Genomic DNA, 15,462 nt, shown 5'->3' with positions numbered 1-15,462 from the left:
GTCTTAATCAAACCTTACAGACCCAAGCCGACCCTCAGAAGCTGTGAGACCAAACCTGGCCGACACCACCTCCTCTGTCCTCCCTGACTCCCGCCCCACCAGCAAGCGGAGGTGGGGAGGGAGGACTCCCCAGCGTTGGTGTCCCTCCAGCTTGGGCCCCTCGACCGCAGGGTGCCCGGGGCTCACGCACCTGACAACAGCGATGGCAGGAACCACACTGCTCACTCCCAAGTGAGAGCCAGAGCCGCTCAGCCTGGCCCTGCCTCGCTGCCCACAGCTCCCCTCCCCCACCCGCTGCGCGCCCGCCTGTGCCCACTGAGGGACGCTTCCCTGGGGCTCATTCTGGGTCAGCAACCACCGCTGTGTGTGCTCACCGCTACCAACACGTGGGGTAGCAACTACGACAAGTCTGGTAGTGACTCCTTTAACGCGTTTCCCCTCTAAACCAGCCTGTGTGCCTGTCTGGATCACGGGTGCGTCCCAGCGGCTAACACTGTGACCCCGTAACAGCAGGGGCACAAATGTGCGGGTCCCAGTTGGTCCCATGGGCTGCTGGGCAGTCCCCGGTGGGCGTCCCCGACTGACCTGACAAGCTGACTTCGGTTAAGGAGTCTCGGGTGGTGGTGCCCACGGCCGTGAGCAGGTTGATGGACTGGTCGGTGACATGGTTGCAGTAGCCGAGGTGGAGCTTGGACAGCAGCGGCATGTGGCGGATGATGAGCCGCAAGGAGGCGTCCGTGATGTCCAGGCCTGCGAGCCGCAGCTCCACGATGTTCCGGAGCTTGCTCCGGTTGTCCATCTGACCTGCGGGCCAGGGAGCGGGTGGGCAACCTGTCAAGCTGACCAGACACTCAAGGCCTGCCAGCCACGTGAGGTCCTTGGGTTTCAGTTCATCATCACGTCTGTCCCCCCAGAAAATCAACCAGCCCCAACACTTAAAATTCAGATTCCACACCATGTTTTAGACATCTCGATTCCTGAAAATTCAGAAGATCTAGAAGCACAGAGCCACACTCCGCCCAGCAGTACAGAGCCCATCAGAGCAGATGGCGCAGCACCTCTGGGTCCCCATGGTCTCCTCGTTTAAGCTGCTGACCCCCGACCCCTGACCCTGCTAGCAGGATGGCCACATCCTGTGCGCCCCTATCCATCTACATTGACCCCGAAGCTCCAGGGGGCCCGAGGCCAATGCAAGACAAGCTAACAGAGACGCAGTCAGATGTGCGCAGGGCCCCCGGGGTGGGTGTGTGCAGGAGCCTCTGCCCTTAGCCCCTCGGTGCCCAAAGCTGAGAATGCAGCAGCCAGGACCCACCTCTGCACCCTCTGCAGAAGGGTTGAGGCCAGAAAGGCCCGAGGACATGCACCCCAGATAGGGTTCGTGGTGAAAAGCAGATCCAACAGCACTGCTTGCTCACATCACCTCCATGGGACCTCCCCTGACAGGCCCCAGGCCTGGCCACTCACCTGGCCTGTTATCCGTGGGCGGGGACAGGAGATCCCGCATCTGGGCGTCCTTTAGCCCTTCCACCCACTGGACATCCAGCATCCGGAGCAACGGGCAGCTGGAGCTGCAAAGGGCCGAGACTGCGACCCAGGAGCAGCCCGACAGCACCAAGTCTCGGAGCCCTGGCGGGGACACAGAAGGGGCGACAGGTCAGGCGGCGCACCCCAGGCCCTGCTCCTGCTCATCTGGGGTCACCGGACCAGGGCTCACCAGGCAATCGGTTGATGAGCCAGCTCAGCTGTTTCTTGGAGATGTTGGTCCAGCTGAGGTCCAGGGAGACAGGCTGTCGCCGGATGATGCCACTCAGCATCAGGGGCGTGATGGACTTGCAGTGGTTCAGGTCGATGCGGGTCCATAACCGCTTATCACAGCACCTGGAGGCCGGGTGCAGCAGAGGGGGTGCCGTCAGGGTCGGGGGCTCCCTTGTGAAGCCCTCAGCACAGCCAGGGCAACTTCCCACCCGCCAGGCCCGTCTGTTTAGGTCGCATCTGCCTGCACCGGGCACCTCTGCTCTGACTACCACAGGCACTCCATGAAAGGCACTGGCACCTGCTCTCCAGGAAGCACTTCGCTGGGGTTTTACACACCCCTACATGCCACCATCTCCAAACAACCCAAGCAGCAGGCATCCCACCCATCCCCAGAGGAAGGTAAACAACTTGGCCAGAAAGCTAGGAGGTATCAAAGCTGGGATTAAGGTCTGTAATCGGCCCCCCACTTGCTGGTAATAACGTGGGCTAACACGCTAAGGACAGGACTCCACCTGGTCCTCAGTTCATCTTCCAAGGAGCTAACTCAGGAAACTGAATGGGGTTCACCTCTTTTGACAAGTCCAGACTCACCAGACAGCTGCCTGGAACTCTTTGGGGAGGATAATTAAGCTAGGCCGGACTTAGACGGGGGGAATGACCAGTGAAAAGGAGGGGCCCCATGCCACCCATGCGCCACCCCTAGTCTAGCCTCAGCCTTAGCCCGGAGCTGGACACAGAGCAGCGCCCTGCCGCCTCCCGGCCCCGGCCGGCCCGTGCGCGCTCACCAGCGGTTCCATGTCCTGCAGACCCGCATGCACACACACAGGTCTTGGTGGCTGAGGTAGCTGAAGACGGCCATCCACACTTCCCGGTGCATGACGTGGGCCGCCCCGTCATCCAGGGGCAGCGAGTCGGGTGGGGGGCTGATGGGCGGCGGCCGGATCACGTGTCGCTCCATCTGGATGCACTTGGGCGGGGACACGGAGGGAGGGGGCCGGGAGATGACGCGGGGCGGGCTGCGCAGGCCGGGCCCCAGCTGGTGCCGCAGCTCCCGGGGGGCGCCGTTGAGGCCCTTGCTGAAGCGGTGGGGGCGCTCGCAGAGGCTCAGGGGCCGCTTGGGCTCCTCGTTCTCGCTCTCGGGCTCCGACTTGATGGGCTGGTGGTTCTCGTTGGCCAGGCTGGTCTCGGTCTTCTGGATCTCGTGGTTGAGCTCCTTGCTCAGCTCCTTGCTCAGCTCCTTGTTGGGCATCCGCCGCTTCCGGCGCATCTTCACCCTCCTCTTCTCCTCGGGCCCCTCCGTGCCCTCGGTGCTGGGCCCAGCCGTGGGGGAGCTGGAGCGGGAGTGGTCGCTCTCCCTGGCCTTGGGGGGCGCCTCGGGCAGGTCGTCCTCCGGCTCCTGCTTGAAGCGCCGGAGTGGCTTGTTGGCTAGAGCCATCCGGTCCTCGGCATTCTTCCAGGACCGCCGCTGAAGAAGGAGGGGGGCCACGCAGGTGAGCCCCCAGCGAGGGCTGTGCCCACCAGGACTCCCCACCCTCCTCCCGGGACCCACTGCCCCAGGCCTGAGGGGAGGGGAGTGGCGGGGCTGCTGGTACCTTTTTCCTGAAAAGCTTATCTTCTTTGCCTGGTTTTAGCTGTCATAGGAAAGAAAGGACGCAGAGCTTGCCCCCGGGGCTGGCGGGATCTGGTGCCCTGTACACCCAGCCCCCCACCACCAGCCCATGGTCGCTAGAGTAGGGGCTGGCGGGGTGCCCCCCCCATAAATCCACGACAGATAGGCGGGCCCTGCCTGCTGGTTTGAAGGTCGAAGCTGGAAGTACAGGAGTGTGGTCGAATTGTTCCCACCCAGCTGACCTCCCACCCTTGGGCAGACCCAGGGAGACGCAGGGGCCCCGCAGGTCAGACTTGGCCCGGGAGCCGTCCTGGAGGCCGGGCCTGTAGGATCCCCAGCCGAGCCTTGAAGGCCGGAGAAGACGACCAGGCGCCACCTCGTGGCTGACGCTGGCAGGGCGGGTGGGCGGAGCAGGGCCGCCGGATCCTCCGAGCTTCCCCAGATCCGCGCGGCTTCCCAAAGCCGCAGCGTCGGCTTCCCAGGCCCCACGCCAGAACCACGAGCCAGCGACCTGGAGCCGAGGCCCGGGAAGCCGGGGAGAACAGGCGCCTGGGCGCGACGGGCTGGACACCGGTGGGGCGCGGGGGGCGGGGCGCGGCGGGGGCCGGGGCGCTCTGGGCCTCGGGAGAGCGGGGCGCCGTGGGAGCACCTGCTGCTGGAAGTAAGTGAGGCTGGATCTCCACCAGGGGCTGAGGCTGCTGCCTAGAGGGGGCCTCGGCGACAGGTGAGAGGAGGAACCGGGGGACGTTTGAAGCGTCGAGGCCTAAAGGGGCGGGAAGAGGAGTGACTGGCTGGTGTCCCCTCCTTTCCGTGGGGTCGAGCTCTCAGGACTCGGGGGGCCTGCTCAGGGCAGCCAGAGGCCGGGGCCCCGGGCCTCCCCCGCCCGCGCGCGCCCGCGCCCCGCCCGCGCGTACTCGCTTGCGCCCACTGGGCTCCTGGGGCTTCTCGTATTTCCGCTTCCTTCTCAGGTGCAGGTCGTCGGACTTTCGGCGCAGGATGCCGTCCGGCGGCACTTTCTTGGGGTGCTCCTCGGACCGGCGGCGGGGCGCCTCCTCGCACTCGCTCCTGCGCTTGGCAGGCTCCGGGCCCTCCTTGTTGTCCCGGTTCATCTTCTGCTCCTTGAGCAGGGAGCCGGGCAGGTTGGAGGCGTACTTAAAGCCGGGGCCACGCTTTTGCTTGTAGGCCAGAGAGAGACAAGGTACAAGCGGACTGTATATCTTTGGACGGGCCCCCTCCCCGCGCCCGCATTGCCCGGCAGCCGACCGCGGGGCCCCGCTGCGTCTGGCAGGGCCGAGGCCCGTCCCTCCCAGGGGGACCCCTGGGCGCGGGGGCCCGGTACTCACTTTCCCGGTCTTGCCGGCGTGGTTGCACTTCGGACACTCCCAGCAGTTGGGAAGCTCATCGTTCACCACGCCCTCGGACTCCTTAATCTGTGAGGGACAGGCCCGTCAGCAAACAGGGAGGCCGCCTCCGCCAGAAGCATCAGCACGCCCCCCGCCCCAAGCGCCCATCCCATCCCTTCTTTGGCCGAAAGAAAACAAGGCTGGTTAAGACAGGTGACCGCTGGGTGCTGTCCCTGCCCTGGCGGAGCTTCTGATCTCGGGGAGAGACGTAACCCCACAAGTTAAGACACGGTGGTCTGACTTCCAAAGCGTCCCCTTCAGAGTGGGGAGTGTGTGTGTGTGTGTGTGTGTGTGTGTGTGCGCGCGTGGGGTGGGGGAGGGGGGGTGACCCTCAAACCCCTGCTACTGCCACCGAGGGAAAGGGGACACGTCAGGGCTCAGGAACCATTTGGGGCAGGCCCCGCCTGACCTCTCTAGAGCACAGGTGCACACGGGCTGACACCTGTGCCACCGACAGGGAAGTGCTGCGTATGTTGACATTCTCTTGGGACAGAAGCTATGTGCCAGGCCAGAGCGGTCTCTTCCTTTCAAATGAAAAACCTGCTGCCCAAGACAGGCAGGTACAGCCCGCAGTCCCAGGAGCAGGCAGCCCTGCCCGGGATACACCAAGGGCAGGTTCCCAGCACACAGGAACACAACCCCCCACTGTCACGGGACCTGCCCTCACCTGGCCAGGCCCCAGTTCTCTCAGAAGCCCGGAGCCAGGGTCCTAGCAGGCGGCCCGACGGCCCAGCACGTCTCCCTCTGGCCTGCTGTGTGTATGCGCGCGCCGCGCAACGTGTGGTCTGAGCTACTCCAGACCCTCGCCCTCAGCTCATCATCCGGCACACTGAATCCCTACACCAAAGTTCCCTGCCCCCGCTGAGCTTCGGAACCCCCAGAGGGCCGGGGGGGGGGGGGGGTGCCGGGCAGCACAGCCAGGCCCCAGGTGCCGCTCACCTTAAGGCATCCAGGGTGGATGATCTCATTGCAGATGGAGCACTCCATGAGCATGAGGTTAAACTTGCCTTCCTCCTCTTCCACCGTGTCCTCCTTCCCGGCCTCGCCGCACACCAGGCACACGGCGGTGTGGGGCAGCACTGGCTGGAGAGCCAGGGAGAGCAGCAGTCAGCGGGGCCAGGGACCCAGGGTCCGCTCTCCTCCGCCTGCCACGGCCATTCATTCATTCTTCCACTCACTCACTCAGACAGCTAGGCTGCTACCTCTTGTGTGCCAGGTACCGCACCGCTCTAAGTGCTGAGACTGTGGCAATAAACGAGGCGGAGACACGCCTCTGCCACCCTGAGCTTGCATCTCAGTGGAGGGAGGACAAAATGGAGGACAGTATGTGACATGGGGTCAAGGGGTTCAGAGAAAAGTACAGCAAACAGGGCCATGGGGACGGGTGGGAGGCAGGCTAACCCCAAATGTGGAGGTCAGGGACGACCTCCCAGTTGAGGGACGACCTGAAGGAGCTGGGGGCTGAGGCTGCACCTTGCCAGCGGGCATCAGACCCCAGGCCACCGACTGCGGGGTCCCCGACACCTCCACAAGGAGGCCCGGGAGGGAGGTCAAACTACTTTCAGAACAGAACCGAGACGTCATTCATTGCCTTGCTGCGTGGGCATGCGCACGGCCGGGCAGGACTCCCGAGTGCCCCGGCTGTCACTCCGCCAGTTTCATTCAACAGTGTCTTTGCTAAAGCAGGAAAAGTGAATTTTATTCAAACTCTGACCCTTGATCCCTTTCACATTTTGTATGACATAACGGGAAGTGTGCACCCCGTGCATCCGCGACATGCAGAGCGACGGTTATCTGAGGGAACGGCACACACGTGACCGAGTCCATGGGCCCTTTCTCCGCAGAACGTCATTCTCCTTGGGAGAATGACTGAAACACGCTGGCCCGTCACTTCCAGGGAAATGATTTACAGCGCGCGTTGTAAACCATACAGTTCTAATTTTCAAACAAAAATTAGAATTTTAGAAAACTTACATTAGCCACCACGAACCTGACGGCTTCCCAATTTGCAAAAGACTTTTCTGACAAGACTGGTAGTGGTGTTCACACATGTGGTTGGGCTTGTTTAACGGTGGGTAATGCTATGCACCAATATTTAGAAAATCTGTCTAACTCACTGAGCCAGCATTTTCCAAATGGCTAATGCACGATGTTAGAACATCAAGCTTGAGCAAAAGAGCAATTCCAGAGGCAAGAAATACTAATGAGTTTTAATGTAACAGGATGAAGAGTTCATTGATACAGTTTCAGATTCCACATTGCAACTAACCTTTAAGAAATTGCCACCTGTTGCCCTGGCTGTGTTGCTCAGTGGATTGAATGCCATCTTACATTCCAAAATGTCACCAGTTCGATTCCCAGTCAGGGCAGATGCCTGGGTTGCGGGCCAGGTCCCCAGTTGAGGGGTGTGAGAGGCAGCAGATCAATCTTTCCCTCCCTTTCTTTCTTTCTCCCTTCCCCTCTCTCTTATAAAGAAATAAAATCTTGCCCTGGCTGCTGTGGCTCAGTGGATTGAGGGTTGGCCTGCGAGCCAAGTGTCGCTGGTTCCATTCCCAGTCAGGGCACATGACTTGGTTGCACGTCAGGTCCCCAGTTGGGGGCGCACGTGAGAGGCAACCACACAGTGATGTTTCTCTCCCTTTCTCCTTTCCCCTTTCTATAAAAATAAATAACAAAACGACAAACAAATAAAAATTTTTTTTTAAAGAAATAAAATCTTTAAAAAAAGAAAGACAAAAACAAAAAGAAATTGCCACCTGTTGAGCTCTGGTGGCATACCAGAGAACACACAATGACCTAGAATGACTATTAAGATACTCCTTCCTTTTCCAAGTATGTATCTGAGTGAGACCAGATAGTCTTCTTATAGTTCTTTCAAAAAAAGAACCTCGACAGAAGGAATATAGAAAGAGATATGAAAACCCAGGTCTTTTCTAATGACCCAGGCATGAGAGAGATTTACAAAACACACAATGTCATTCTTCCCACTAATTGTTTTTTGTTTGGAAAATGTAGTTATTTTTCATAAAAAGGCCATTTATGTTTACATGCAGTGGGTTTCCTGTTATTTTAAAATGAATTCAGTGTTAATTTTGAATACAGTAATATTAATAAATAACCCCCATAAGCAAAAGCTCATTGGGTCTCCACGATTTTGAAGAGGGAAAGGGGTCCCCAAAACACCACGTTAGAGAAGTGACACACCAGGCTGTCCCTGTACACACGCCCAGCTCCCAGCACCGGGTTCAGGGATCCAGGGAACACAGAGGCCATTTTTATTAAACGGAGTTAGAGGCTTCAAATACACCGGCGCACACATGCCTGTGTGTGCCAGGGAAAAAGTCTACAAAATGGCACAAATGCTGCAGTTCAAATAAATAAAACACTGAAGGTGAGAAGTCATTCGAAACACCTGCAAAAGCCTGAAGCAAGTGGCCGAGAGGGCCACAGCGATGAGCGGGGATGAAGGCAGATCGCGCTGAGATCCCAGGACTTGGACTCAGAAGAGAGGAGAGGGGAGGGGAGGGGAGGGGAGAGGGGAGGGGAGAGGGGAGGGAGGGGAGGGGAGGGGAGGAGAGGAGAGGGGAGGGGAGGGGAGAGGGAAGGGGAGGGTAGAGGGGAGGGGGGGGGAGGGGAGGGAAGGGTAGGGGAGGGGGAGGAGGGGGAGGGAGGGGGAGGGGAAGGGGAGGGGAGGGGGAGGGGAAGGGTAGAGGGGAGGAGAGGGGAGGGGAGGGGGGAGGAGAGGGGAGGGGAGGGGGGAGGGGAGGGGAGAGGGGAGGGGAGGGGAGGGAAGAGGGGAGGGAAGGGGAGGGAGAGGGAAGGGGAGAGGGAAGGGGGAGGGGAGAGGGAAGGGGAGAGGGGAGGGGAGAGGGGAGGGGAGAGGGGAGGGGGGGGGAGGGGGAGGGAAGGGGAGGGGAGAGGGGAGGGAAGGGGAGGGGAGGGGAGGGGGAGAGGGGAGGGGAGGGGAGGGGAGGGGAGAGGGGGAGGGGAGAGGAGGGGAGGGGAGGGGGAGGGGAGGGGAGGGAAGGGGAGGGGAGGGAAGGGGAGGGGAGAGGGGGGAGGGGGGAGGAGGGGAGGGGGAGGGGAGGGGGGAGGGCAGGGGGAGCGCGGCGAGCCAGACGGGCGCTGGTCTGGGACGGGGTAGGCGGCGGACTGAAAGACCTTCATGGAAGGCAGGAACAGAGGTTCCAGGAGGGAAAGCCCAGGCGCTCGAGGTGGTGCAGAAGCAGGAAGGGAAGAGTCTGCGGAGGAGCCTCATGGACGGAGGGGCAAAGGGAAGGCTGCTAGGGAAGAGGCGGGGGCTCTGGCACGTCAAGAGAGAAAGGCCTGGAAAAGGAAGAGAGGTGGGCAAAACCTCCCGACGAAGTGGAAGGGCCGGAAGAAGATGAAGGAGCAGCCCCACCCCGGTCCGGCCGGTCAGCGCCTGCGATCAGTTCGGAAGCCGCATCAGAGCGGAGAGGGAGAAACGCACAGAAGTGAGGTTTCCTTCAACCAGCACCGACCGTGCCAGGTACCAGGCTAGCACCCGAGCTGCAGAGAACAGGTGACGGAGAGACGGGGCAGAAGAGAAAACAAGGCTCTAAGGAGAAGAAGAGACGGCTCCGGGGGTCACAGCCAGCAGGCCAGGTTTTAGGTGACACTGTCTTCAAGACCAACAGTCCTATAAACAACCTCTCAAATCCTGACAGAATGCAATGGGGTCACATGGACGGCCCCCCTCCAAAAAAAAAAAAAAAAAAAAAATGAGCGCGCACACATGCACTCAGATAAAAATCTGTATTGAATTTCAAGGGGTATCTCAAATTCCCTGAAATCCATTCAAATGACCTGGGTACAGATAACAAAAACACCAGCAGTGAAACTTAAAAACGTCTGCACAGCAAAGGAACAACGGAGTGAAAAGGACGCCCTACGGGGAGGGAGGGGACACTTACAAACCCTGTTTGGGATGCGGGAATGTCCAGATTATAGAAAGAACTATTACAACAACAATGACAAAATCCAATTTAAGTATCGGGCAAAAGGCTTCAACAGACGTTTCTCTACAGAAGCTATACAGACAGCCAACGTCATGTTGAGCCCATGGAAAGATGCTCCACATCCCTCGTCGGGAAAATGCACATCAAAATCGTAATGAGACATCACACCTCACACCCATTCGGATGGCCACCGTTTTAGAAAAAAGAGCCCTGGCTGGTGTGGCTCAGGGGATTGAGCGCCGGCCTGGGAAGCAAAGGATCACAGGTTCGATTCCCAGTCAGGACACATGCCTGGGTTGTGGGCCAGGTCCCCAGTTGTGGGGGTGTGAGAGGTGACCACAAGTTGATGTTTCTCTCCTTCTCTTTCTCCCTACCTTCCCTCTCTAAAAGTAAATAAATAAAATCTTTAAAAACCGGAAACTGTGCAGACAAGAAATGTGGGCACACTGGAACCCTCGTGTGCTGCTGGTGGACTTGTAAACTGCTGCAGTGTGCAGGCTCCTCTTACGTAAGATCCAGCAATCCTGCTTCTGGGAATATATCCAAAAGAATTCAAAACAGGGCCTCAAAGAGGTATGAGCACACCCGTGCTCAGCACAGCCTCATTCACAAGAGCCGAGGGGGTGGGAGCCATTTCAATGCCCACAGACAGGTGAAAGGGTGAGGAAAACGCAGTAGATACACACCATGGAATATTACTCAGCCCTTAAAAAGAAGGAAATGCGGTCCCAGGCTACAACGGGGATGAACCTCAAGACTATGCTGAAGGAAACGAGCCAGTCTCAGGGAAAGCCTGCCGGATTCCGCTTCCGTGACGTGTCCGAAGCTGCCCCTCTGAGAAACAGAAAGCAGCCAGGCGGTTGCCTGGGGCCGTGGGGTGGGGAGCGGGAAGGAGGGAGGGGCTGCGCTTTAACTGATACGGAGTTCCCGCTCGGCAAGGCCGAAAAGTCCTGGAGATCGGTTCTCGCCACAATGGGCACATAGGTGATATGAGGGCCCTGTACCCTGAAAAATGCGTGAAGTGATGGGGCTGCGAAGTACAGCACAGGAAATACAGCCAATGATGTTGTGATACTAGAACTACCGGGGGGACTGCCCTGGAAAGTGTATGACTGGCTGGCCAGTGACCTGTACACCTGAATCTAACACAAATATTGAGTGTAAACTGTAAAGACAAAAAATTCCTCCCCAAAACCTTCTTTTGGTTAATAAAAAAAGGAGGTAAAATAATAACCGATGAACAACAAAAATCATCTGTTCCATGAGAAAAAAAAAGTTTTATTTGTGCGCTGAAATTGATTTATTTGGTTGTGTGGCCTAGGGAGTGGCTTTTTGCTTGTTTGTTTGGAAAGTAAGCACAATTAACAATAAAATTTAAAAAAGTGAAAATATATCGTGACAATTTATTGGAACTTACCAACTTTTAGTATGAATAAAATGTTTCTTATGCAAAGAAACTTTTATACATTTGTATCAAATATGGCACAAAAATATATTTTGCCAAAAAACCAAAAAACAAAGTTAAAATGACAAATTTTATGTTATGTGTTTTTGACCACAATTTAAAAAACCCCACAAAGCTACAGAATGTGTGTGTGGAGGGAGGAGGGGAAGGCACCCGGGGCTTGGAAGGCACAGCACCCAGGGCTCAGGGTGTCAGGCTGGGGCTGCGGAGGAGCCCCCCAGGGCCCAGGGTCCTGTGTCTACCCCCCTCCCCCAGCCTGCTTTCCCCTGGGAGCACGAAGATCACTACCCCCACAGGGAGCACCCCAGGGAAAGCAGAGTGTGTGGGTGTGCTCAGGGGGACCCAGTCAGACCGTAGGCCAGGCCAGGTCGTCAGAGTCTCTGTCCCCTGCCCCGTCATCTAGTGGTGAGGCCCGAGGCCCCAGGCCCGGGGAGGCAGGCAGTCTGCAGGGGCCAGCCAGGCTCCCCAGTGGCCCAGCTCCTGGGCACCATAAATCAGTCCTCTTTATCCTGGGGGGACAGCCCCTTCAGGAGGGACGCTGACCTTCCACCCAGACCTCTGACTTTGAAGGTGGGACAGGAAGGAAGGGAGGGCCTACACGAACTGGATCATAAACGCTGGCAACGGGGTCACAGACAGGATAGGCTGCCCTAACGTGCTTAATGGCAGAGACTTCAAAGCCCCCGGCCATCTAGGGAAGGAAGGAGTTGCGAGACTATCAGAGGATGGCCACAAAGGAGCCTGGGCACCAGGCAGGAAGTCCTGCCACGTGGGGTTAGAGAGCAGCCCTCATCTGAGCCCTTCGTTCCCAGAGCGGGCATCTCCCAGGCGTTCTGCAGCGGGCACGCGCTCCTTAGGCAGAGACCCGGGCAGGCCAGCAGGCAGGGGAGGGCGGCTTGCTGGCGGGGGTGGGGGGGGTGGGGGGGGGTGGGGGGGTGTGTCCGCGGAGGGAGCCCGCGCCCACTCACCGCGATGCACTGCCGCATGATGCAGCTCTGCTTCATCCGCCCGGGGCCCCCGAACTTCTTCATGTCCTTGCAGAAGTGGCACTCCCCGCACTCGGTCCGCAGGCACGCCTCGCACTTGCGGCATCGCGTCCGGCGCCGGCGCGCTCCCGCCGTGGTCCGGTTGGCGGCCAACTTCACCGCGGAGGCGGGGCCCAGCTTCACCTTGGGCCGCCCTATGGCCCGGTTCTGCAGGAGAACGCACAGGACTGTGAAATGCGAGGATGCGGGCGGGCCAGCAGCCGCCCCTCCCCCCCTCAGGCAGCATTACAGGTCAACGGGGGACCCTCCTAACGCATGCTAACCCCGGGCCCTCGGACTGGGGGGCCTGATTTGCGAACAGGGTCTTTAGAGAGGTAACCAAATTAAAGCCCAGTCATCAGGGAGGGCCCGGAGCCAACAGGCTGGCATCCTCATGAAAGGGGGACATTTGGACGCAGGTGCGAAGGCATCCTGTGTGAAGACACAGGAAGACGACCATGTGACCAGAGTGATGTCTCTACAAGCCAAGGAATGCCAGCTATTGCCAGAAGCCGGAAGAGGGACAGAAGGAACCTGCCCTGGGGCGTTCAGGGCCAGCATGGCCCTTATCGACACCTTGATTTCAGACTTCTGGTCGCCAGACCTGCCAGAGAATTCAGTTTCTGTTGCTTGAAGCCCCCCAGCTTGTGGTGCTACCCCAGAGGGCACCCTAGCTTCTCACAGAGGCTGGCCCAGGCTCAAGACCCTCCCGTGGCCACACACCCCAGACCAGGCCCTGTGCCTTGTGCTTCCCCACGGAGGCCACACAGGGCCACACGGTCGGCCATTGCTCCCCGCAGGCCCCTGGTCACACACTGCTTCTGCTGGCGGCCCCGCCCCACCGCCCTGCACTGGGCCTGGCGCCTCCTGGGCCCCCCCTCCCCCATAGCACTTATCATAACCGTCTGTTCTTCCCCAAGTCTTCCCTCTGAGACAGGGAGCTCAGTTATCAAGGGTGTCTTGTCACCACTGTCCCTCCACAGGACGATGGGCACACAGAACGTGCTCAATAACCCAACCAAACCCCGGGAGAATGAGGCGGGAACCCTAAGGAACCCTGATTTCTGAGATCTTCTCTAAATGGGCTCCAAACCCTTCCTACCCTGTGTCTCAGGGGAAAACAGAGACAGGTAGGTCACACCCCGAACAGCGAATGAGCCAGCCATTTGGCCCGCCCTGAGGCCCCTGCGCCCCAGCCACCAGCCCCAGAAAACGAGGACTGATGGTGGGGCCACCCAGGACGGGACAGGGAAGGACCAGGACAGTGTCTGTGCCTGTGGGAAGCCCCTTTCCCTGAGGCACGACTTTGCTGGAAAATGGTTCGTCCCTCGGTCAGCGAGACCATGACTCATCCCAAAACTATGTGATCTACATGGCCGCTGACACTCAAACACCTTCCCAGCCAACGCAATACGCTTCAGTCTGACCCCAGCCTTCCCGAAGTTTTACCTGCTCGTCACAATTGGGCCCCTGAACAAAATCCCATCCTCTTGCTGGCTCCCCGCCCAGAGGCCCGGCTACACGGCACCACGACGGTGGCTGGGGTCGTCCCTAACCTCCCCCAACACACACAACTCTCCCACCACCACCGGGGCTGCCTAGAAACGCACAACCGGGTCAGAAAGAAACAGTCCACCCAGCTCTGGGAATCAAAACCTCACCATCATCACACTCATCAAGCTCCTTCTGCCGGGTAGCGGCCCCGCGGAGCGCTGAAGGCCTCACAGGCCGCGATCCACACACAGCTTCGGGCAGAGACACCTGCGCGGGCCCTCCCCTCCGACTGTGACCCCCGCGGCCTGCGGTATCCCCGAAGACCGCGAGGCCTCCGAGCGCGGCTCTTAATCCCGCTCAACTCGCTCTGAGCTGCGCAGGGAAAAGGCCGCGCCAGACGCGGATCCACTGGCTCCTGCGCTCGCCTCCACCAGTCACGCCACACCCGGATCCACTGGCTCCTGCGCTCGCCTCCCACCAGTCACGCCAGGCTCAGCCCCGCCCACCCACCTCCGCGGCAGCCAGTGGCGCACCTCCACACCACCAGCTCGGGGGGAGGCGCCGCCCCAACACCAGTTATTTTCCTCCAAGTAGCGAAGGGTCTCGAAGATCTTGAAGGTCTCGAAGGCCTCCCGGCGCAGTAATCCTTACGTAATGCCCAAGGAACGCCCGCGGCGCCGACTCCCTGGCGCCGCGGCAGCGATAACACCAACGTGGCGCCTACGCATTGCGCACATCAATTCCGGTCAGGTCCTGCTGCCCCAGCAGCAGTTATTGTAAAAAAAAGAAAAAAAGAAATCAGTTTTCAGAGCCTTTGGATTTGAGAATGGCCCGTAAGGGACCGCGGATCTGAAAACTCAGCGATGACAAGGCCGGCGACAGCCGAGAAGGTGGCAGTTTGCTGGGTGCGCACTGTTGCGCTCCTATTTCGCATCGGCTATCACCTAATTTACCCGATACTAACCCAATGAGATATTTTACAAGGAGGGCACAGGAGGGGGAGGTTAAGGGACTTGCCCAAGGCCACGGAGCCAGCCATGCCCTAAACACTACAGACTCCAGCGTGTGTGCAGGTGAAGCGGGCTGAGAGTCCCCCAGAGTCCACACACTCCGGGGAGGGGTTCACAGCTGGTGCTGGACACCCTTAGTATGACGCGCGCCAACCAACAGGAGGTGCGGAGAAGCCCACGGAGTTCCAAAGAAATGGAGCCCAGGGAGGCTTCTCGCTCTCTTCACAGCCCGGAAGACACTCTGACGCAGAGGACTATACACGGGCTCACAGCTCACTCTCCCCATCATCACAACACGCGCAGCCAGGCGGGTGACCCACAGTCTCGAGTCAGAGAGGGCAGTACGGGGGCCGACCTCCAGGGACAAACCAGAGATGAAGGGCTCTCACTTAAGGATTAGCTTCTTTAGGGAGGAACTGAATGAAAAGAGAAAGAATCCCAGGCCTCTTCCCTCCACTCAGGAACGGCAGGTATAAACAGCCGCTGAGGCCCGCCTCTGGCCTCGCTGGCCATGGAGACAGTGTCTCTCGGAAGTAAAAAAAAAAAAAAAAAAAAAAAAAAAGTCAGGCCTATGCGGCCAGAGCCACAAAGCTCATACGTGCCTCTCTGTGCTTTCCAAAGCACACTCCTATCAGGAGAGGCACTTCTCTAATCTGGGGAAAAAACAAGCCCGTCTGGATTTTAATGGCAGTTGAGACATCCTGGAAAATGACAGCAAATGA

The 15,462-nt window shown here is 59.0% G+C and overlaps 1 protein-coding gene across 8 annotated transcripts in view; it reads right to left on the bottom strand.

Moving 5' to 3' along the window:
- KDM2B (lysine demethylase 2B) overlaps positions 1–15,462 on the bottom strand; it is a 113,635-nt gene that overhangs the window by 1,338 nt on the left and 96,835 nt on the right. For 6 of the 8 annotated variants that reach the window (XM_090290609.1, XM_090290610.1, XM_090290607.1 and 3 more), the window contains 10 exons: positions 12,180–12,404; positions 5,707–5,850; positions 4,708–4,794; positions 4,279–4,539; positions 4,014–4,127; positions 3,348–3,386; positions 2,541–3,220; positions 1,715–1,878; positions 1,465–1,626; positions 586–804 (listed from right to left, as the gene is read on the bottom strand). In XM_090290609.1, the coding sequence (XP_090146735.1) occupies positions 586–804; positions 1,465–1,626; positions 1,715–1,878; positions 2,541–3,220; positions 3,348–3,386; positions 4,014–4,127; positions 4,279–4,539; positions 4,708–4,794; positions 5,707–5,850; positions 12,180–12,404 (2,095 nt within the window). Of the gene's footprint in view, positions 1–585; positions 805–1,464; positions 1,627–1,714; positions 1,879–2,540; positions 3,221–3,347; positions 3,387–4,013; positions 4,128–4,278; positions 4,795–5,706; positions 5,851–12,179; positions 12,405–15,462 lie in introns of all 8 variants that reach the window. The other 2 variants (XM_090290606.1, XM_090290611.1) reach the window with 2 other exon arrangements.

Source organism: Furipterus horrens, unplaced genomic scaffold, assembly GCF_987537825.1.
Source record: "Furipterus horrens unplaced genomic scaffold, mFurHor1.1.pri manual_scaffold_11, whole genome shotgun sequence".
Classification (NCBI taxonomy): Eukaryota; Metazoa; Chordata; class Mammalia; order Chiroptera; family Furipteridae; genus Furipterus; species Furipterus horrens.
The sequence above is the reverse complement of the archived record's forward strand: the minus strand, read 5'-3'. Positions and strand labels throughout refer to the sequence as shown.